A 24144-nucleotide genomic window follows, 5' to 3' on the forward strand; every position below is an offset into this window, starting at 1 on the left:
TAATACCAGGAATAAACCCTTAATACATTTCTAATTCAAACAAAAACAGACCTACATGACAAAAAAAGCGCACCTTCCTTCCCTGTGCGTAACGAAGTGATTCTGACATCGCTATGCTTTCAATGAACCGGGAGGGGGATTAGGGAGAGCAAATGAGGGAGGGGGGGAAAAAAAGTTTGAGACTTTTCTTGGGCTGATTTCAGCACGTGGGGAGAGGAGTGGTCTGCAGAAAAAGGAACCTGGGAGACAGAATGGGAGGGAAAAGACGGGACTCCTATTTCAGCCTGACAGGGGGTAAAGGGGCCGGCCCGATATTCGGGAATATACGAGGATTCATTGAAGGCTACGGGGACATAAAAGTACAGCGTCTGGCCTGAAGCGCTCGGTGCTGATTTCTGCTGCAGGTCCGGATCCTGCCGCTGGATTCCCCCATAGCTTTTCTTTTTTTTTCTTTCTTTTTTTTTTTTTTTTTTTTTTTTTTGCTTGGGAGGGCTGAATGTCGAATGATCCGGCTTTTGTAACTGGGGACACAAAACTCTAAACACTGAGAGAAGCCTTCGCTCCCCTCGAACCCTTCTTTTCTCCCACTGGGGCCACTGCATGTCTAATATTTAGACATGTTCACGTTTATGGATTCCAGGACTGTACTGCTACTTGTAGCATCCCAACTTTGTCTATTAGTGAGATGTCAACTGGATGCCGACCGTAAGTGACAGTTTTATTTATCTTGAAAAGAAAATATAAGTTGAACACTGAAAGCTTTTTTCCCTGCAGAGATAAGTTTATCTTTAGGCACAGAATTTAAACTTTGCGTCTGGGTGATTCCATCATCCTTTTTACGCACGGACAGATATAAAACCGTCTGAAAACTTTGATCTATAAAAAGTTGTAGGACTAATAATAGCGGTAGTAGAAGTATTTGTCAAACAAGAGTTATTCTATTTATGCATCTGCAAGGTGCGATGAAACAGTATATGAGAGTTTTTGATGCGCATGAGACGGAAAGATGGAGAGCTTTGCAACTTTTACGCGAAATAACGCTCCAGGTTGGACACATGGGTTGTCTTGCTGGAGTACCATCTGGACCTCGTGGAATCTTTCTCTATATATGTATATATAAATATATATATATATATATATATATACTTTGTTATTTGTTGCTATTAAAGTAGAGTTTGTGATTAGAAACCAGAATGATATTTGAAATTCCTGCACTCACTGATTTTCTCTGCTCTCTCTGTTTTCTGTCATAACGCCTGACACCTGTGGGCGCGTTTGGCGTCTTGGCAGATTCTCCTTGAAAACTGCAGATTCACTTTATATAGAGGGGAAGAGGGGGAGGGGATGCACGAAAAGTGAAAGGTGGTAAGGCTCAAGGGCCTTTGGTGAAAAGTTCTCACATTCCATCCCTGTCAGAGGGCATCCAGGCGAATCTTGGCTTGTTGAGAGCAAAGAAAAAGGTCAACCAATAACTAAAATTCTCTCAAAGTGCTTATTTTGATGCTGTCTTTACAGAGAAGTAAACAGTCTGCATATCTTTCTGCACACTAAAATACTTCTGTTTCCTTTTGAGTACAATTGAAATGGGATTGTTTTTCATTATCATTGTTTCCAGCATCCATTTAAGACACTTTAAGGCCACAAGAGGACAAAAATGAAGTTCCAAATGAGTTCAGCATTTCCATCTGCTTGAAAAATTACCTCTGTGATGTGACATTTGGCCCAGAGCCGGAGAGGTAGAGATGTGATTGGAAATAAATTAACACAGGGACTTTATGACTTTAATTCTGAGAAGCAAAGTCTTTGATTCACCAGTGAAGTCTTATTTGCTTTTGAAGTGAAGACTGGGTTCATTTTTGCAGAAGGAAGGGGGGGGGGCTCAGTTATGTCAAAGCAATTTTAAGTGTCAGATTACCGTTTTAGAGAAAGTCTTTGGAGATCAAGACCTCCTTTTTACTCAGTGAGAGAATAATTTTGTAATTTTTGGCGGCCATGGGGGACGGAGGTAGTCGAGGTGTCTGACTGTGATCTCGGCACAGTAGTCTCACTCACCTGGAATTGATCACGAGAGAGAAGTAGCTAGTGTTTAGATCTCAGTTTACACGCCCCTGACTGATCATTCATGCAAGTCATGAGGCAACGGTGGCAATCTGACAAGAATAAAGCAATTCTGAAGCCCACAAGTTACTAAAGGCCATAAAAACAGATGAGCCTCTAAGAAAACATCTGGGTTTTCTATATGGTCGGCGCAGGATAGAATCCCAAATGTTACTTTAGACTTTGAAAGCAAATTAGAACAACATCAATTAAATTCACATGGGTTTCCTATCCAAGTATTAATTTCCCTGCACAGGAGGACACCATGGCTTTACCACACTTAGAAATGACCCCCTGTGATGAAAAATCCCTTCTCGAGTAGATAGAGGACCCTTTGTGCCAGAATATCCCATATCGGGATAATTGTTCATATCTCAGCCAGTGAAAGGACAGGTGCAGGGCCTCATTCAGGCCTGTAAAATTAGACGTCAAAACTGCCAGGTATGTGCATGAAAGCTTACCATTTTATTTTCTCTGACGTGTTTGAACTGGCATCTAACACAGCCGTGGCCTCCAGATGGGCTTTAAAAATGCACCCCCCTGTTTATACAAGGCAGTAGTTTGTGAATTGTCCACTCTGTCCCTTCCAGAAAGAGACTATTCATTGCTGCTGCTGTGGTTTGTTTGGTTACCTAGAGTTAAGTTGTGCTTTAAAGGTAAACAGCTACTAAGCTTGCTCCTTCCTCGGTCGTTCCTAGAGCAGCGCGGACCCCCGGGCCCTTCCTTTTGCTGCATCAGTTATCCGTCTGCACAGGTTGACTCACTGTAACACCAGGCAGAGCATTTCTGTTGACAGGTGTTCGTCCCTTCTGTCTTCACCAGCCAGCATATAAACTCAGATGTTGCTAATTACCGCTACGTGTATTGTGACATGTTCATGAGTGATGTTATTTCAGCCATGCACAGTAGCTGCATTCAGTCATGGACCACCTCCATCGGAAAGAGCTGTCATCTGAGAAAAAAAAAAAAATACTGAATGAAAAGTCTGTCCCCCGTGAAGTAAATTAGGCTGTTTTCCGCAATGTAAACTAACCCTATATTTAACTTGTGGAGGAATTCAGGCACATTGCTCTGTTGATCCTGTGAAGGCGCCCTGCTGGGCTTACGCACCTCGAGACCGCGGCGCTATGTCGCCCTCCTGTGGCCGTTTGAGATACTGCACAAATGAGTTAGTCAGCACTAGTGGGGTGGACTTGGGGAAAAAAAGGGAAGATGCCTTATCATGAGACTTGAGACACAATTCATAGACTAATTAGTCAATCAATAGAAAATTGATCTTTATTTTCTTGTGATGACATTAAAATATAATTTTTCAGACTAGAATCGTACACTTTTCCTAATGCAACCGTTTAAATATAACGACCTGTCCTCTCGAAGAGAAAGCGATAGTATTTATGTATGTCTGGGTTGTCATGGTCATCCAGAGTGCTTCAATAGATGGGGCCATTACAGGACTATTGGATCTATCCATCACTTTCCACATCGATCCAACAAACTGGGCAAAACAAAACAGTTTAATCAAAACAGTCTTAATTCATTAAACAGCCAATTTAGACATTATTCAGCAGATATATCAATCCTTTTAGTTAGACTCGACCTTTATGTGGATTCGCTTTAATAAGTGACAATGTTTTTTTTTTTTTTTTTTTTTAAATATGTATGTATGTAAATATTTCAACTCCACTTTTTTAACTATAAATTATTCTTTCTTTCTTTCTTTCTTTCTTTCTTTCTTTCTTTCTTTCTTTCTTTCTTTCTTTCTTTCTTTCTTTCTTTCTTTCTTTCTTTCTTTCTTTCTTTCTTTCTTTCTTTCTTTCTTTCTTTCTTTCTTTCTTTCTTTCAGGCTCATTTCTTTCTTTCTTTATTTCTTTCTTTCTTTCAGGCTCATTTCCTTCCTTCCTCCATCTTCCTTCCTTCCTTCCTTCCTTCCTTCCTTCCTTCCTTCCTTCCTTCCTTCCTTCCTTCCTTCCTTCCTTCCTTCCTTCCTTCCTTCCTTCCTTCCTTAAATCCGGCTTAAATATGTCATCAACATTCGCAGTTATGAGTTCTCAAAGTGTTCATCTCTACTAACAGGTGTTTTCCTCAAATGTCTTATCTACGATTTGCTTGTGAAGTGTAAGTGTGTTTCCCAGTTAATGAAAAAAAACTGTATGATTTGCTTCATATATCAAAAAAGAGGAGTAACTATCAGTAAATGCTCACTGTTGTTTATGAGTTAGACATTGCAGTGTTTGTTTTTCACTTCTGATGCTTCATTTCCCTTTTCCTTCCTAACCGCCTGGACCTCTGCGTGTCATTCACTGTGCCCTCACACACAGAGGATGATACTTTTAGCTGTACACAAGACGGCCAGAGTTATAGCGACAAGGACGTATGGAAACCCGAGCCTTGTCGCATCTGTGTGTGTGACACTGGAACCGTCCTGTGTGATGAAATTGTCTGCGAGGAACTAAAAGACTGCCCCAAACCTGAAATCCCATTCGGAGAGTGTTGCCCCATCTGCGCTGCTGACCAGCCTCCATCCATTGGTTGTAATTTATTTATCTCACACCTTTCATAAATAAATTACTGTACAGCATCATGTTTGTTTTGGGGAGGAAGCGACACTCGAGCAGTTTGGTATTAATCAAAGTCTGCTCCAGTTGCGGTTTAACTTCGGTCAGACTTTGATTTGAATACAGTTTTCTGTCCCCAAAGCAAACAAATGATAAGAAAAAACCCACCGACAGTGACACGTCTGACTGGATTTCAGTGAAATCTCATTTTTCCATAGCTGGCGCACCTTGGCCCCATCTTGTTTGAATACTCTCTCTTTCTGTGAGTATCATGAAAACATATGGGAGTCATTAAGGACATACCTCAGTCAAGCAGACATGGCCTCGCGTTTCTACTCTATATCCTCTCTGTGGATTTCTGCAGATCTGATGGGAACAAAATACCCAGACTCTCCACTGAGAGTTCAGACTGTTTGAAGGAGGAAATTCACCGCTTTTTAACCTGCCATGGCTTCTTGATAATTAAAGATCCCGATATCCAAACACTGGTGGTCAGCTTGGAAATTAAAAAAAAAAAACTTCACTTCAGCATCACTGAAATCAGAGGTGTCACTGTTGGCTATGCATGCTTGTAGATTTAATCGCTTTGTATTTTAACCATTTCAATGCTAAATGAAGTGACTCATAAGAGTATGTAACATGACAGGAGTCAGTTTTCAGCAACATCAAATAGGGCTGGCATTCAAACATAAGTATTTTCTTGTATTGATTGAAAAGTAACTGACTAATTGCATGGCATTGCAGGGATTATTCTTATTGATATCATTTTGTCAGATTGCAATCAATATTTAACTGTTTTAGGTCATTTTGGACCGTTTCAGTCAACTATCTGTGTTAAGGCATCACCGGACATGATAAAGGTCTGGCTTCCTTTGTTAAATTAAGGATTAAAATGATGACTAATGAGACAGTTTCGCTGAAATTATATCCAGCTAGGGCTGGGCGATTTTGGACAAAAATAAAATCACGATTCTTTTCTCTGAAAACCCGATTTTCGATTTCGATTTCGATTTTTTTTGGTAAAACTACAAAAGACAATGGAATAAATTGTTTCAAATATTTTATCTTTACTTTTAAAGAAAAATAGCAAACACATTTCCCTATTGGGAATGAAGTGCAATTGAAAGATACTGTAAATCCTCCTTGAGTTTAGTAAAGTGACAACATTTACAATTTGCTTGACCAAACAAAGATGAGACGAGCTCTGTCTGTAATGCAGCCAGCTGCAAAAAAGGAAAATCGGTTTTCCGATTTTCCTTTTTTTAACATCGTCTTGATTAATAAATCCGATTTAGATTTAAAATCGATTAATCGCACAGCCCTATATCCAGCCCTATTTTTCAGATACCTACACTGATGTAGCAATGCTAACTTAGCATGTTATACACATGCTGTATTTTAACTAACTTACTGATTTGCAAAACAGTAGCAATGAGCTTTAAATACATGTCCTGCACAGCAACATCCCTGTTTTTCTGCCATTACCGTCTACCTGGAGTGGCTTTGCTTTGGCTTTGAGCTCCACGTGAGAGATGGCAGGTCAACCAACACTTGATCAGTCCAAATGGGCTCTTTATAGGCAAACATTATGATTTGGTGGTAGTCTTTAGAATAGATATGTATTTATTTTGTTTATTTGAACTGTTTCACCCACATGGTTTGCTTAAGTATTATCTGTCCACTAACTGTGTTGTGTGTCCATCTCTGTCCCACATAACCTCCTAACAGGAATACCTGGAGCCAAGGTGAGACATTAAGATAAGATATATGTGTGTGTGCTTATTGGTGTGTCCATGTCTTTGTGAAATTAAGCTCCCCTGCAATTATAACAGACTCTGCAGGAGGCCCCTGTAGTTTATGGATTTAGATAAGTCTTTGATGTGAAAGAGCTTTGGCAGATGGATAATAGTAATTTCCTGTTCACATGTGACGTTTTTACGCATCCAGTAATACTGCAGGGGATGCTTTCAAGATCCTGCTGTTTTCCTGATATGGATGCTAATTCTTCCTCATCAGAATGTGGTTGAAGAAAGATAAGGAATAAAAAAAAACAACAACTTTAAAATTTTTCATTCCACCGTAATCATTGTTTTTCTGCCTCACTTTTCCTCCGTCAGGGTCAGAAGGGCGAACCAGGTGATATCACAGATGTAAGTCGACACCACACGCTACACAAATAGAAATGTGGGGAAACTGTTTTCCTGTAAGAGATCAGATGAAACACTTGCAGTACGAGCCTTTTGGCTTTGCCAAAGGAGAAAAAGAAGTCAGGAATGGACAATACCGCTTCACAAAAATGCACCATATTCAAATAAAAGTGCGCTGGAAATTTTTATAGTAGTACAGTTTAAAAGTTGACACATGAAATTAGTGTTTATTGAGTGGTGTACAATCCTCTCCATGTCATATAGTACTATATAAGATTGTAATATGGTCTAGTTGCAAAGTTTTCACCCATGCAAACTAGGGATGGGCGGTATGGACTAAAAAATGTATCACGATCATTTCTGGCATTCATCCCGATAACGATAAAAAAAAATACCAATTCAACTCCACTTTTTTAACTATAAATCTATTATATCCGCCATGTTTGTTACACAAAAAACTCATCAACCGGAATGTATCTTTCTTTCTTTCTTTCTTTCTTTCTTTCTTTCTTTCTGAGATACTGCAGGAATGAGTTACAGTGAGTTAGTCAGCACTAGTGGGGGGGACTTTTCATGAGACTTGAGACAGAGCAATTCATAGAATAATTAGTCAATCAATAGAAAATTGATCTTTATTTTCTTGTGATGACTAGGGATGGGCGATATGGACTAAAAACTTTATCATGATAATTTCTGGCATTTATCCTGATAACGATAATAAAAATACCAATACAAAAACGTCATCAACAGGAATTTTTCTTTCTTTCTTTCTTTCTTTCTTTCTTTCTTTCTTTCTTTCTTTCTTTCTTTCTTTCTTTCTTTCTTTCTTTCTTTCTTTCTTTCTTTCTTTCTTTCTTTCTTTCTTTCTTTCTTTCTTTCTTTCAGGCTCATATCTGTCTTTCTTTCTTTCTTTCTTTCAGGCTCATTTCTTTCTTTCTTTCTTTCTTTCTTTCTTTCTTTCTTTCTTTCTTTCTTTCTTTCTTTCTTTCTTTCTTTCTTTCTTTCTTTCTTTCTTTCAGGCTCATTTCTTTCTTTCTTTCTTTCTTTCTTTCTTTCTTTCTTTCTTTCTTTCTTTCTTTCTTTCTTTCTTTCAGGCTCATTTCTTTCTTTCTTTCTTTCTTTCTTTCTTTCTTTCTTTCTTTCTTTCTTTCTTTCTTTCTTTCTGGCTTATTTCTTTCTTTCTTTCTTTCTTTCTTTCAGGCTCATTTCTTTCTTTCTTTCTTTCTTTCAGGCTCATTTCTTTCTTTCTTTCTTTCTTTCTTTCTTTCAGGCTTATTTCTTTCTTTCTTTCTTTCTTTCTTTCTTTCAGGCTCATTTCTTTCTTTCTTTCTTTCTTTCTTTCTTTCTTTCTTTCTTTCTTCCTTCCTTCCTTCCTTCCTTCCTTCCTTCCTTCCTTCCTTCCTTCCTTCCTTCCTTCCTTCCTTCCTTAAATCCGGCTTTACACAAAAACGTCATCAACTGGAATTTATCATTTTTACCGCAAGATGACAAAACGGTATATCGTGAACGGTAAAATATCACCCATTCCTAGTGCAAACACAAATGTTTCTTCACAGATTCAACACACCCATCTAAAAGCATAGGAGCTGGAAATAAACAGCACCTAAATAATCTACATATAACTCCTGGCTCTGCACGTGTAAAGGCCCCTGTAGTCGTTTAAACGCAGCATCCTGAAACAACTGAAGAAAGTAAAGCTTCGGTACAACCAGCTTCAGAAAGAAAGCAGGCGTAAGAAAGACAAAGGAGCAGAAGGCTCGTTAACCCGCTGGGGAGGAAGACATCCAGGCACATTAAGGCCTGCAAACAATTGCCCCGTAAAGATCCTCACAGGCCATCAGAACGCAGCAGAGAGAGTAAACTCCCCGCCGAGGCGGCAGCGCTGCATCTGGAAATGTTTTACCCCTCTGAGAGCGAGAGCAAGTTCATGGCAGGGAATAAGAGGGCATTGTTTACTGTATGTTTATCGTAACGCTGTGCACAAAGAGATTAGCAATTAACAAACCTCCACTGATGAGAGAAAGATAACACTTGTGTACACACACCTCTGATAAATGTAAGCTTTAGTAGAGGCTATGAGATTAAAGTTAATGTTTTGTATCATTGAAGTGACATTTGTGATTTCTCACGTTATTCCCTCTCTTTCCTGTTTCCTGTGCAGGTTGTAGGACCAAGAGGATCGTCTGGCCCGATGGTATGCAGACATTTGTGTATTTAGAAAGAGAAACTGACTGCACATAATGACTGTATAGAGTAACTCGCTCACATGTGCTCAGTACTCGAGTTGTAAAAAGAAAATCAGGGGGGATGGTGGATTTTATCATATGGGGACAGATAATTTGTGCTGATTACAAATAATATAATATATTACAAATAATAGCAGTGACCAAAACACCTGCAGAAATACTGCAGGAATTACATAGCAGCAGTTAAATGCAGCCTTCTGTAAGCTTTAAATATCCACTGGGCTTACATCAAATACATCAAAACACAACAATAAAAAACACTTTTCTGAACTTATCAATATGAGTCTGTCCTTCACAGGATAAGTAAAATGGATCACTGCAAAAACTCAAAATCTTAACAAGAATATTTGTCTTATTTCTAGTTAAAATGTCTAATTTTTAATAAAAAAAAATCTCATTACACTTAAAACAAGACTCTTCATTGGAAAAAACAACAATTTTCACCTGTTTCAAGTAGATTTTCACTTGAAATAAGTGGAAAAATCTGCCAGTGGAACAAGATTTGTTTTGCTTGTAATAAGAAGATAAATCTTGTCCCACTGGCAGATTTTTCTACTTATTTCAAGTGAAAATTTACTTGAAACAGGTGAAAAAAAGTTATTTTTCTGGTAATGACTATTGTTTTAAGTGTAATGAGATTTTTTGACTAAAAATGAGACATTTTAACTAGAAATATTTATCTGTCCTGCCACTATTCAGACATTTATCCGATTTTTCTACTTATTTCAAGTGAAAATTTACTTGAAACAGGTGAAAATTGTCAAATAAGTTATTTTTCTGGTGTTATTTTTCTGGTGATGACTCTAAATGTTGAAATAGCAGTAAAACCACATTCATTGATGAAATGACATAAGGGATGGAAAGGGGGGATGGCAGTTTTACTGGGGGGATGATTTGGACCGTTTTTATTTCAGGGAGGGATGCCATCCCCCCTCATCCCCCCTCAACTCCAGTACTGCATGTGCTGAAGTGACACCTGAAAACACTGGCTGTTTCACCATCTCCTTCTTCCCCCAGGGGCCACCAGGAGAGCAAGGACCCCGCGGATCAAGAGGAGAAAAAGGAGAAAGGGTTGGTTTGATGTATATGTAGAAAAATAAAAAATAAAACAAATTGGGGGAGATTTTTTCCCCTTTTCACAGAGAAAACCCTTTAAAAACTAAATCCACACTCTGCTCCATTCACAAGTACAGTACGTGTGATTGAACGTGCTAGCTGCGGGTCCTGGAGGGTGGACTGGGGGAGGTGTTGGAGCTTGCAGGTTTGGGAGAATGGCAGCCTTTCATTCAGTCTAACTAGTCATGTGTCATTCCCATTAGGCTGTGTGGTTGGGGATGTTTAACGGACGTGAGTGAGGCTGGGGGGGATTCGTAACGTTCACCTCGGCTTCTCTCAGAGGCCTCACAGTCGGCCGGTGTGGGGAATCAGCATCGCCACATTCGCCGGGCTTTGATCATCGCGTTAATGCAACAACACAAACATGAATGATGGCTGCAGGCGGCGGGTTTATGTCACATACAGGAGTTATCTTGTTTATTATCTTTTAAACATGAGCATTGGCTAGCTGTGGTTAAGCCAGTGGTTCCCAACCTTTTTTCCTTGTTTCCCCCCTACTTGTGTCTAAGACCAGCCAGGCCCCCGACCCGTACGTACTAGCACCAAAACAGTCTTTAATTGAAAAAAATGAACATTAATTATGTTTTTTTGATACATTTCTCTTTGGTTTACTCTGTATACATATGACTTTGTTTTTCTCCAATGTCACCAATGTATAAAATATGCACAAAAGGACATAAAAAGACATAAAAATATTTCTGAAAAATGTCTCTTTTAATATGAGACCAACATTTTTTAACATTTTTCCTTTAACAACCTGTCGGAGTAGATTACATTTTGAGTAATGATATAATAATAAGGAATGAAATCATTTCCTGTGTTTGTCACCAGTTAGGGCTGTGCGATTAATCGATTTTAAATCTAAATCGGATTTATTAATCACAATCGATGTTAAAAAAAGGAAAATCGGAAAATCGATTTTCCTTTTTTGCAGCTGGCTGCATTACAGACAGAGCTCGTCTAGTCATCTTTGTTTGGTCAAGAAAATTGTAAATGTTGTCACTTTACTAAACTCAAGGAGGATTTACAGTATCTTTCAATTGCACTTCATTCCCAATAGGGAAATTTGTTTGCTATTTTTCTTTAAAAATAAAGATAAAATATTTGAAACAATTTATTCCATTGTCTTTTGTAGTTTTACCAAAAAAATCGAAATCGAAATCGAAAATCGGGTTTTCAGAGAAAAAAATCGGGATTTTATTTTTGTCCAAAATCGCCCAGCCCTATCACCAGTGTATAAAAAACACAAATAATATTCAAGACATTCATAAATTATTCCTAAAAATGTCTTAAGAATGACTCATTCGCAAATATATTTTTTTGCAACTGCATAATTTCAAAGCAGACAAAGTTTCGCCCCCCCCAGAGATCTCTGGCACCCCCCCAGGGGGGCCCGGACCCCAGGCTGGGAGACACTGGGTTAAGCGACCTCGTAGATGTTCAGCACCTTCTTCGTTTTGCATCTGCCTGCAGGGTAGTTTGTCACTACATGCACGGAGGAATGCAAGGTAGTCTTTTTGTCTGGCCTGATAAATTATCAGTTTCCAGCACTGTACTTTTGGCAATGGTGTTGAGCAGTAAAGTTAATTTCCCCTCCCCTTTTTTTTTAACTCCTAAAAGTCTGGTTGATGTACAGTATTTCTGTCCTGATGGAACACAGTTTGACATCAGCAGGTCAGGTCAAGTCAAGTTCTGTCATGTGTGACTTGTCAGTGCAGTTTGGAGACGGCTCAACTAAGCTTCAGGCTGCCGTCGACAGTAGCTCAATAACATTGTCCTTTCGTGTTTTGTCTGCTAGTTGCTCTGTAAATGATTTATCCAGAGTGCTGCAGAGCTCAAAAAGTTAGCACAGACAGATGAATTTAATGAATGTTGAACTGTTGGCATCATTGTTCAGGGTTTTCCTGTACTTGTATAACAGAATAAGGGGATTATTGGGATTATCCCATGAGAATTTGTCATTTTGCATCAATATTTCATTCAAAATATTTAGTCTAATCTTGTATACAGCTGATTAGAAGCAAGTTTCCAGCTTTGAGGTTTTCAGATTCAATATATTATGATTTGGAATAATACATTTGTTATTTAAAAAAATCAGAAACCACTTAAAATGTCATATTGACTCAGCTTAAGACCATATTCTTTTTTCTTTTTTCTTTTTTTTAAAAAATTGGGATCATTTTATTTTTGAACATACAAAACAACTGTAACCAAAGTGAAGTTTTTATTATTGCGATTATTTATATACTTATACTTATTTTTTAAGTATTGCGAAATGAAAATAATTATTTTTCATGAGAATTGAAACTGTCATTCCACAGATAATGGCAACAGACACCTCACAAAATATGTCAAGTGTGATTTTACCTACAAAAAAAGAAAAAAAAAGATGACAAAGGTGGTGCTGAACCATCACATTTTCTTTAAAAAGAAAAAAAAAAAATCTTTGCAGCATTACGTTATCCACGCGACCAGATCCGGTCTATGCAGTTATCGTCGGGCCATCTGCATCCTTTGCCTTTTGAAAGGCATGGGGCCGCGTAACTAGTTAAGGCCGTATTCTTGATTCTTTCATAATTTGTCTTTTTTTTTTCAGGGAAGTTCTGGTCCCCGTGGCAGAGATGGTGAGCCTGGCACCCCTGGAAACCCCGGCCCCCCTGGACCCCCAGGACCAAACGGACCCCCTGGCCTTGGCGGAGTAAGTGTCCCATCTAGAGCTGGGTATCGATTCAAAAGTCAAGAATCGATTCGATTCCGATTCTTAAGATTCAGAATCGATTATCACCATTTGATTTGATCCGATCTGATTCGATATTGATTTGGGTTAGTGTTGCCTGGATTATATGACTGTAAAATAACTATTGAAATAATAATTTCACAATAATTATTGTGAAATAACTAATAAATAAATAACTCAAATAGGCATTTCAATATCCATTTAAAGTGCAAAAAATGAAAGAAATTGCAACAGCTCAAGCAGTAAACAAATCATGTTAGCTTGTCTGATTTATTCTGTCACCAGACACACAGCTTGCCATGAAGCACCAGGCATTTTTCAGGTATTTCATGACAAACCGTGTCCGATAACAGAGAAACCAAACAAGCTCTAGTAAATATAGATAATATGAACTTCATTGAACTAATATAACATTTAGAAATTTAAGCTGAAATGTCCAGCATTTTCTCTAAAGAAAAGTGTATTTAGTTCAGGAGTTTTCAAAACTACTGGGATTAAAGTTCACCAGGCAAAAATGTAATGATGGAAAAAATAAATAAATATTTTTTTTTTAATCCAAAAAAATAAATAAATCGATCTTTAGACATACAATTCGATTTTTAGGAATTAATATGAGAATCGATTTAGAATCAGAAAATCGATTTTTTTCAACACAGGCCTAGTCCCATCACCGGCTACGATGCCCTGAATCAGCGCTGAAACACCGATTCAAGGCCAAGAATAGTTTCTGAGGGGCCGGTCTTACCGAAGAAAAGAGTAAAACTAAACAAAAACAAAGTCAAGCACACAAAAGATGTGCAAAATAGCTGGTGAAGGGAAGGGAGCAAGTGCACAACAGTCTAGATGCAAAGATAAAGAAAAGATCGAATACCCCTCTTTCTTTGCAGGAGAAAAGAGTAGATGAGGTGGATTGACAGGAGGGAGGGCAGACGTAACGGGGGGAAGGGAAGCAGCTTTCATGGGAAAACTGCTCACATGCCATTATGTCTCTCCTCTGTCTTCAAAATGGTCACATAATACTCTGCTGCTGACAATTTATAAAACATTTCTTTCTCGTTTCTGCCAAAATGATGCAGCAGGTTTTCAACATTTCTTATTCCGCTCCTGAGATTCTTTGGGTTTGGTTTAGCAGATCAACTTAAAACCTTAATTTCCTTGAGATTTCACAAATCTCAGTGAACTCACGGAAACTTTTATTTAACCCTAACGAACCTATCGGGGTTTCTTTTGCAGAACTTTGCTGCTCAGATGGCGGGCGGTTTCGACGAGAAGGCTGGCGGCGCGCAGATGGGCGTGATGCAAGGACCGATGGTGAGCAAGCCACGATGAGACTTGCTGGCAATCCCATGATCTTTATTTTTACTCTCAGGGTGAACTGAATCTACAAAAGATGCTACTGCATTTGGAAGCAAGTGCTAAAAGAGGCTTAAAGAATCATCCTGGCGAGACTTCTAGCGACTTAAACAACCAGACTCTGCTCTGAACTCAACCGTTTGTGGAGGAGCTTCCCTGCATCCTTAGATGGAAACATCAGCATTGCTCTCAGTGTGGGATTTAAACTCAATCTGCAGGCGGTGGAAACAAGATCCAGCTAATCTCCGTGTCAACTGTGTGTTTTCCCACACTTCGAAAATGGCTTTTTGGATGAGTTTAAGAGATAGAACTGAGCACGTTATCCACCGACAGTTGGAAGGACAGCGCTGTGTTCCTGAGTCCCACTGGAAAATGAATACCTCACATGGAGCACAGAGGGGCGATTTCATGAACTGTGGAACCATCCATCGATGGGCTTTCTGTCTGAAACCCAAGAACAAACCGGTGCAGTCGCAGGTTAGCTGGCATGGCGGCTTGCTTACAGTGGAGCGAGGATCAGACCGGGAGCTATTTAAAGGCCCACACAGCAGCTTGGCAGCGCGTCAGCCCGGAGGAGGCATGAGACCCGAGGAGGAGGAGGAGTATCCAGCTGGAGTCCAGCAGATCCCCACAGTCTGACGATGCTCGTCTGTCAGAGAGCTCACCACAATACCGGGGCTTGTGAAGCCGGCCCAAATTTACTTTGGCGGCGTCCAGCTTCTTGGGGGTTTGGGTGGCTGAAATGGACTGATGTTTGATACCAAGTCAAGCCTATACCCCCCTTGAACAGTTAGGCCCAATCCCAATACACCCCCTACTTACTTCCACTAGCCTTACTCAGTTCCACTAGCCCTCCCTCACTATCACTACCCCTAAAAAGAAGGGACAGATTTTAGGGCACTTGAAATCTTCCCAGGTCTGTCCCAATACTCCCACTACTACTTTCAGCACCACCCCTAAAATCAGGAAGCTGAGAGCTAAAAGCTGTTTTAATTTCAGCTGTAGCGCTGTTAATATGCCACTTTATTAAGTTTTAATATTTTTTCAGGCGTAAAAGTAACCGTTAAGATCCCCAACCTGGGCTCAGTTTATCCAAATAACGCCTGTTAAGAAATTGAATCTGATGTTTTCGGCGATGATGAGACCGGGGCGGGAAAAACCTGCAGCTCTGTGGAGAATTACCTCTGGCTGAAATAAATAATTTAGGAAGATAAATGTTGGTTTAATAGATGAAATCTAACAGTTGTAGCTAGTACGCCTGTTAAGAAATTTGCTCCGAAAATTTCGGGATTTCTGCCTGCCGGCTCCGGAGCTGATTTATGGTTCCGCGTTAAATCGAGGCAGAGCCTACGGCGTAGGGTACGCCGTACGGCGCGCGTCGCCGCGTAACCTACGCCGTAGGGTCTGCGTTGGTGTAACGCGGAACCATAAATCAGCCTTTATTCTGGCGAGGTTTGAAAAAAACTTCGCAACAACGGGCAAACAAGTGATTATGTACATTCACTGAGTGAATATTATGAAAGTAAAATATATATTTCTCGCTATAAATGTAATCAAAACGCATTTTTATGCAGAAACTAACTCAAAGTATTGATTTTATTCACCAAAAAATAAGAAATGTCGGCCATGTTTTTTTTTTTTGATTCAGTCCGCAAATGACGACGAAAAGCATTCTGGGAATGTTTTCCGTCCCTAGATCAGCTAGTCAGCATTCGGAAATCCCTCGATCCGTAGGGACAGATTCATAGCCACTACACTACTTTTCTTCACTACCACTAGGTGGAAAGAGGAATTAGGACACCACTACCCTCACGGGAACACGCAAAATTTAGGGGTAGGGATGAAAACGAGGGGTAGTGGGAATATTGGGACAGGGCCTTACTCTGTGCTCCCACTTATATCCTGCACATAGGGACCAAACGCTCCACCTATGCTCCGGCCGACATCTGTACAGACGCAAATATACACGGAAACCTCTTGAACATATAAAGCCCCATTGATAAGCGTCAAAGCCACCAAGGTGGAGGTTTCCTGCACCGACTGAAAGGGGACTTTCATTCACCTCTGAGGACCACTGTCCCCCTGCGGCGATGTTTTCTTTGGCTGCATTTTCTCATTTTTGAATCAGGGCTCAAGAAAAACAAGAGTAACAACAGGAACTTGTTGTAAAAAAAGTCATTCATGTTGTTTATCTTTTTGGTCGGAGAGAAAAACCAGAACAATATTATTTTTCTTTCGATCCACGAAGCTGAAGAAAAAAATGAATTGGATGTGTTAGTCCATCCAGAAGCTCTCGCTGAGCGGATTAAGTTTCAGTCTCAGAGAACCGAGTTGAAAAAAAACAAACCCCCTGGAGTCCGTGCCCAAAATTGTTTTCATTTTCTGTGAAACCGAAGGCAGCTGTGTTGGGTTGTCTTTTACCTTCAAATTAGAGCGCAGTGAGTCGTTGAGCATTCGGCTAGGGCTCTTACTAAGAGCTGAGCGCTACAGCTGATGACCTTTGGACTCTAGAAAAAACAGAGTCGGGGGGGAAAAATATCAACAAAAAAAAAAAAGAGGACACGAAGGAATGTTGAAAAGGACTAGGAGGAAGAGAAGGTCTGAACGCCGCTGTGGAATTTCTAAGGAGTTATGGTTTTGACAAGTGGAGCTCCTGAGTATTATCGAGCTTTAGGGCAAAGCAGGTGATGTGTGTGTGTGTGTGTGTGTGTGTGTGTGTGTGTGTGTGTGCGTGTGTGCGTGCGTGCGTGCGTGCGTGCGTGCGTGCGTGCGTGCGTGCGTGCGTGCGTGTGCGAGTGTGTGTGTGTGTGTGTCTTAGCTTCTGACTGAAGTGATTTGGATAAACATGTTTCTTTTCCTCTCAACACAGCTAACCGGAACAGTGACTTATAAAGCTTAATTTTGCTTGACGTCATTGTAAATGAGGGCTCGCCCTCAATGATTTTAGAGTTTAAATAAAGATATACAGGACTGTCTCAGAAAATTAGAATATTGTGATAAAGTCCTTTATTTTCTGTAATGCAAAAATGTCATACATTCTGGATTCATTACAAATCAACTGAAATATTGCAAGCCTTTTATTATTTTAATATTGCTGATCATGGCTTACAGTTTAAGAAAACTCAAATATCCTATCTAGAAAAAATTAGAATATTCTGGGAATCTTAATCTTGAACTGTAAGCCATAATCAGCAATATTAAAATAATAAAAGGCTTGCAATATTTCAGTTGATTTGTAATGAATCCAGAATGTATGACATTTTTGTTTTTTCAATTGCATTACAGAAAATAAAGAACTTTATGACAATATTCTAATTTTCTGAGACAGTCTTGTATATCTATATAATGATATCTTAGAGTGATGTATGTGTTCATGTAGTTGTCATGACTAAATGGCCCCTCTGGTTTCTGGTCTTTCCCCCAGGGCCCTATGGGACCCCGAGGACCACCTGGCCCCACCGGATCACCCGTAAGTACAAACCTCCTTCACTTCCACAGCAACACCCAAGCTCTGCCGCAGCTGCAGACGAGACACGCTGCTCCCTCGCAGACAGAACACTCACGCCTAAATCTCATAATAAGTGTTTGTTGTCGTGTACACATGCCAAGTTGTCCTGACCAACAATGACCAGCCCTTGACTAGGACTGGGTATCGATTCAAATGTCAAGAATCGATTCGATTCCGATTCTTAATATTCAGAATCGATTATCATGATTCGATTCGATCCGATTCAATATTGATTTGGCTTAGTGTTATTTAAAATGTTTTTTGAGCTGTTGCCTGAATTATATGACTGTAAAATAACTAGTGAAATAATAATTTCACAATAATTATTGTGAAATAACTAAGAAATAAATAACTCAAACAGGCCTTTCAATATCCATTTAAAGTGCAAAAAAGAAAGAAATTGTTCATGCAGTAAACAAATCATTTTAGCTTATCTAATTTATTCTGTCACCACGCACACATATTGCCATGAAGCACCTGGCATTTTTCAGAAGTGTCATGACAAACTGTGTGTCCGACTACTGGGATTAAAGTTCACCTGGCGAAAATGATGAAAAAAAAAATTTAAAAAAATCGATCTTTAGACATAAGAATCGATTTTTAGGAATTAATATGAGAATCGATTTAGAATCGGAAAATCGATTTTTTTCAACACAGGCCTACCCTTGACCGTTAACTTTGGAAGCCCCATGTCCCCAGTCAGTAGCAGATAAATGTTTATACTTATGTGCTCTTTCAAACGAGAGCATCTGCTGTTTTCCGGCAGCGGTCGGCACACGCAGGAGGCTTTCATCTGTGACTGCAAGGCTCCAGGGCTTTTCCTGTGCCGCAACCCAGACATATTGCAGAATACCTGACAATTTACCTTTCATACTGCCTACTGGGCTTACACCGCACACGCAAACACACCCATCCTTTTTCCGCTCCAGCCTTCCACAGTGCCGGTTTGGCTCCTCCCGACATCCTCCAGAGTAAAGCTGCTTAGATTTAATAGACACTGCACTGGCTTGATGGTTTAATCACAAGGATGAGGCCACATTTAGGGATTTGGTTTCCCCTGGGATGCATTTGACAAAAGCAGGATAGACTCAGACTGGATTACTTGATGCATGTATGCTTGAAGTTAAATGTCAACCACTGTGTATATACTGTAAGACATTAGATTATAAATCAACTAAGCATTCAAAGTCTAAATGACAATATCCATTGAAATGAGCCATATTTGACTGCATAATCAGTTAGCATACATGTGACCTATTGCTGTGTAAATTGATGCTTGGGGCAGACTTTATTTTTCTTTCCTGGCGATCAAGGAATGAAGTCCAGAAACTGCTCTTTGGAAATGCACAGCTCACCTCTACGGAGCCAGTGAAGAAAACAGGTTTTTCTCTCATCAGACATTTTCTTTCTCTTCTCTCCACATATCAGGGACCACAAGGTTTCCAAGGCAACCCAGGAGAGCCCGGAGAGTCGGGACAGTCCGTAAGTGTCCCGCTGTGCGCTGCTCCCCTGCTCCTCTCTCTGGCTGACACTTGGTGACGCACGTCATTCTTCTCTCTCATAAACTCCTCGGTATCTTCACCTAAACCTGGGCTTACACGCAGGTTTCTTCTTCATTTCTGCCTCAGACCTTCTCAGGCTTTTATTCTTTTTTATTGTTTTTTTTTTCTTTTATATATTTTTTGACTATTTGACATTGATATCATTCACAAAAATGGAATTAGATATACAATTTCTTCATACACTGCAAAAACTCAAAATCTTAACAGGAATATTTGTCTTATTTCTAGTTAAAATGTCTCATTTTTAGTCAAAAAAATCAAAAAAAATCTCTAAAACAAGACTCATCACTGGAAAAGACAACAATTTTCACCTGTTTCAAGTAGATTTTCACTTAAAATAAGTAGAAAAATCTGCCAGTGGAACAAGATTTATCTTCTCATTACAAGCAAAAAAAATCTTGTTCCACTGGCAGATTTTTCTACTTATTTTAAGTGAAAATCTACTTGAAACAGGTGACAATTGTCAAATAACAAAGTTATTTTTCTGGTAATGACTCTTGTTTTAAGTGTAATGAGATTTTTTGACAAAAACTCAAAATCTTAATAAGATTATTTGTCTTGTTTCTGGTCTCATTTTTAGTCAAAAAAATCTCATTACACTTAAAACAAGACTTGTCACTGGAAAAACAAAAATTTCACCTGTTTCAAGTAGATTTTCACTTAAAATAAGTAGAAAAATCTGCCAGTGGAACAAGATTTTTTTTGCTTGTAATGAGAAGATAAATCTTGTCCCACTGGCAGATTTTTCTACTTATTTCAAGTGAAAATTTACTTGAAACAGGTGAAAATTGTCAAATAACAAGTTATTTTTCTGGTAATGACTCTTGTTTTAAGTGTAATGAGATTTTTTGACTAAAAATGAGACATTTTAACTAGAAATAAGACAAACATTCCTGGTAAGATTTTGAGTTTTTGCAGTGTAATAATATTTATCTGTCCTGCCACTATTCAGGCATTCATCCGACCTGAATAAGTGTTGTAACTTTATGCCCAAAACATTTCTTCTGATAGCGATGTAAATGTATGTACACAGCCCAGCCATCAACTACTATGTGTTTATCAGTTCACCATGTCTAGTCTCAGGCAGTTCTTACACTCTCAAGTTTGAGACCTAGATGTAAACGTGAACCCCACATCGAGTTATCAAACGCAGGTTGCAGGGCAGAAACAGGCCTGAGCTGTCTTTCACTGTACTATTCTTTCACACGCTTGTTTTCACATGCAGGAACATCGGTTCCCTTTTCAATAGCCTTTCTTGTTTTCCGTTATCTACCCGTCCAGCCCAGGCTCCCATCCTTCCCGAGGCTTACAGGACTCAGACTTGCAGGCCTTGCCCTCAGCAGGTAGACTGAGCCAGGTCTCCCCACTGCTGTGTTAATCTGCTCACGTGGGCCTGCAGGATAAAAGGCGGAGTGTCTGGGACGCCTGTTTGTTTCTAAAAATGTGCCGGTCCATCATTAAGTGTAATTAAAATCAAATTTGATTCCGGTAAATCATTTTATGGGTCACAAAGTTGTCAAAATGTGAAGTTCGGGGGGAAAGCTTTAGTCTTTGAGTCAAAGCTACTTGTGATCACGGGAAACAGTAGTCACTCAGGTGACATTTATTGGCTGTATCACAGAAGTATAAAAAATATCAATAAGCAAAGTTCACACTCATTTGAATGCAACGTTCATTCAATTCTTTGATTCTCATAACAATATTGATCCAATAAAAGGAACATGCATTCATGTGAACTGTGAATGTCTTTTTTTAATGTACAGTTGACATTATCAGGGACATCTCTCCTGCAGCCCATCACATTTGTCAAAGGGCAAGAGATGGAATATGTTCTGGACAGGTACCCACTTTATCCTCCTGTTACCATGGAGGCAAACAATTGATTTTATTCATGTTTTTTTTTTAACTTGTAGCACTTTGAGATTTATTTTTAATGAAAAGTGCACTAGAAATAAAACGTATTATTATTATTATTAACAATCAGACACACTTTCACTTACACTCCTACATAATATACAGGACTGTCTCAGAAAATTAGAATATTGTGATAAAGTTCTTTATTTTCTGTAATGCAATCAAAAAAACAAAAATGTCATACATTCTGGATTCATTACAAATCAACTGAAATATTGCATGCCTTGTATTATTTTAATATTGCTGATTATGGTTTACAGTTTAAGATTAAGATTCCCAGAATATTCAAATTTTTCTAGATAGGATATTTGAGTTTTCTTAAGCTGTAAGCCATGATCAGCAGTATTAAAATAATAAAAGGCTTGCAATATTTCAGTTGATTTGTAATGAATCCAGAATGTATGACATTTTTGCATTACAGAAAGTAAAGGACTTTATCACAATATTCTAATTTTCTGAGACAGTCCTGTAAGTAAGAAGGGAAGTAGGAAACTGGAGTAAACCCCCACAGACATGGGGAGAACTTTTAAACTGTATAGTCAACTCAACCCCAGATTCAGACGAGGAACCCTCTTGCTATCAGGGATCAGTGATGACCACATCACCAGCATGGACGGTAGCCAACACATCTTCATGAGATGCTGCTGGCTTCTTTCTTTCCTCCAGGCCTAATCAGATAGCAATGGACCGTAGGACTTGTCCCCATAAATCAAGGCCGACACTTAAACGTTTGCTTTTGCCCCCTGCCGGTAAGGAACTGGAACTGTGACTCACCTTTGTTTGGTTATTTGTCACCAACAGGGTCCCATGGGTCCCCGTGGTCCCTCTGGACCTACAGGAAAACCAGGAGATGACGTAAGTGGAAATGTTGTTATTGGTTATCAGAGGTGGGTAAAGTAGCCAAAAATTGTACTCAAGTAAAAGTACTGTTACTTCAGAATAATATGACTCAAGTAGAAGTAAAAGTAGTCATCCAAATAATTACTTGAGTAAAAGTGAAAAAGTACTTGGTGAAAAAACTACTCAAGTACTGAGTAACTGTTGAGTAATGTCTGATTTATTTTTTTAACACAACCATTCAAACAGACAAAAGTACAAAATAGTCATCTTCAGGAAAATTAAATTAAATATTATAATATATTAATTAAAATTAATAAAAAATAGCTTAAATTAAAATAATCTTAAAGTAAATTCAAGTACTTTAATAAATAATAAAATAAATAAAATAACAGAAAAAAAAATTAATTAATTACAAGTAGCACAAAATGTCAAGCCTTTGTACTTTTCTTTTTTAACCAGGCAGAACTAGAACAAGCCCATGAACTCATATAAACTCTTTGTCTGTGTTTGAGTCTGTGTAAATGTGACAAAACATGCAAAAACAAACATTTTTCCCAAAGAATCACTCAGTGATGTCATGAGATTGACGCGTACGCGGATAAAAGGGATAAAAGAAAAGTAACAGCTCAACGTAGCCTAATGTAGCGGAGTAAGAGTAACAGTTTCTTCTTCACAAATCTACTCAAGTAAAAGTAAAAAGTATAGTGATTCAAAACTACTCCTAAAAGTACAACATTTCCCAAAACTTACTCAAGTAAATGTAACGGAATAAATGTAACTCATTACTACCCACCTCTGTTGGTTATTAAAAGTCTGACTTTAAGTTTTATCTTTTTTTACATTGCCCAACCTCCACATGAAACAGTGATTAAACAACCTGTCTTCAGTTCAAGTACAGACTCCTATTTCAGTCCACAGCTAAAAGGACTATAGTGGCCTTAAAATATTGATTGACAGATATTTACTGCAACAATATGATTTCCATTGGTTCCCTGAAGTGAATTGAATTGAATTGAATAAAAAGGTCTTAAAAAAAGGTGAGCTCAGTTAGTGTCCTCTGACTAGGAATAGCAGGTCTTGTTTGACTAAAACATTGATAGCATTTCCTGGATTAAATTTAAAATGATCAGAAACAGAAACAACTAAATGAATCCCTTCTGCAACCATTTGACTCCAGTGTAAAAAACTGCTTTTTTGTTCTGATTATTACTGTTTGTTTACAATATTTGTATAAGCACCTACTGTATGATTATTTTTTTAATATGACTTGTTTATGAAAGTATTTGTAAATTATTAATCTTAGTCTGAACTACTTTTTATGCATTTTGTCTTTTTTAGTCTCATACAAACTTTTTTTTTTTTTTACTTTTTCATAGTAAAGTGAAGTAAAACGTCTAAATAATTCACGTTTCTGGTTTTTCTCACTCAGAATGAAACAGTTATGTATCAACTGATATAGGGGTGATAATCAGCTAAATGTAATTCCTACTTTTGTCCACACGGTGGCAGCAGACATGGCCTTGATGTGTTGATTGAAGCAGCAATCGCTCTACTGTTGATTCAACTGTATCACACTTAACTTCATTGAATTATATATTTTTTTATTGAAAGGAACACTTGCGCAAAAAATATATAAATACACAAATATGTTGACATCATTATCCCGTTTTAGGGTGAGGCTGGAAAACCAGGCAAAGGTGGTGACCGTGGACCTCCCGGACCTCAGGTGAGGAAACCGTATTTTTTCAGCCTGCTGATTTTTTTTGGACTCGTTTGAATTCAAGATAGTGCATAAACTTAGCGTATCGATCTCCTCTTTTCTGTTGCTCCTGTATATCAGGGAACACGTGGATTCCCAGGAACACCGGGTCTGCCCGGCATCAAGGGACACAGAGTAAGTTTGTTCTCCTAACAATTTCTGACACATAAAGGTGATTGTCTTTATTTTCAGACTCATGACTGTTCTCATCTCTGTCCGTTTCAGGGTTATCCAGGTCTGGATGGTTCAAAGGGAGAGACCGGCGCTCTCGGTTCTAAGGTAGGATATTGTACCAAAGTCTAAATCTGTA

The 24144-nt window shown here is 38.8% G+C and overlaps 1 protein-coding gene across 2 annotated transcripts in view; it reads left to right on the top strand.

Annotated features, from left to right (window-relative positions):
* The first annotated feature begins 349 nt into the window (after positions 1 to 349).
* The window catches only part of col2a1b (collagen, type II, alpha 1b), a 91558-nt gene continuing 67763 nt past the window's right edge, over positions 350 to 24144 (top strand). Inside the window, exons 1-14 of one of the 2 annotated variants that reach the window (XM_061726707.1) lie at positions 350 to 705; positions 4416 to 4625; positions 6381 to 6397; positions 6770 to 6802; positions 8961 to 8993; positions 10063 to 10116; positions 12758 to 12859; positions 14132 to 14209; positions 17676 to 17720; positions 19188 to 19241; positions 22037 to 22090; positions 23748 to 23801; positions 23916 to 23969; positions 24060 to 24113. In XM_061726707.1, the coding sequence (XP_061582691.1) occupies positions 618 to 705; positions 4416 to 4625; positions 6381 to 6397; positions 6770 to 6802; positions 8961 to 8993; positions 10063 to 10116; positions 12758 to 12859; positions 14132 to 14209; positions 17676 to 17720; positions 19188 to 19241; positions 22037 to 22090; positions 23748 to 23801; positions 23916 to 23969; positions 24060 to 24113 (930 nt within the window). In that variant the 5' untranslated portion in view covers positions 350 to 617. The remainder of the gene's footprint in view (positions 706 to 4415; positions 4626 to 6380; positions 6398 to 6769; positions 6803 to 8960; positions 8994 to 10062; positions 10117 to 12757; positions 12860 to 14131; positions 14210 to 17675; positions 17721 to 19187; positions 19242 to 22036; positions 22091 to 23747; positions 23802 to 23915; positions 23970 to 24059; positions 24114 to 24144) is intronic. The other variant, XM_061726708.1, reaches the window with a different exon arrangement.

Source organism: Cololabis saira, chromosome 8, assembly GCF_033807715.1.
Source record: "Cololabis saira isolate AMF1-May2022 chromosome 8, fColSai1.1, whole genome shotgun sequence".
Taxonomy (NCBI): Eukaryota; Metazoa; Chordata; class Actinopteri; order Beloniformes; family Belonidae; genus Cololabis; species Cololabis saira.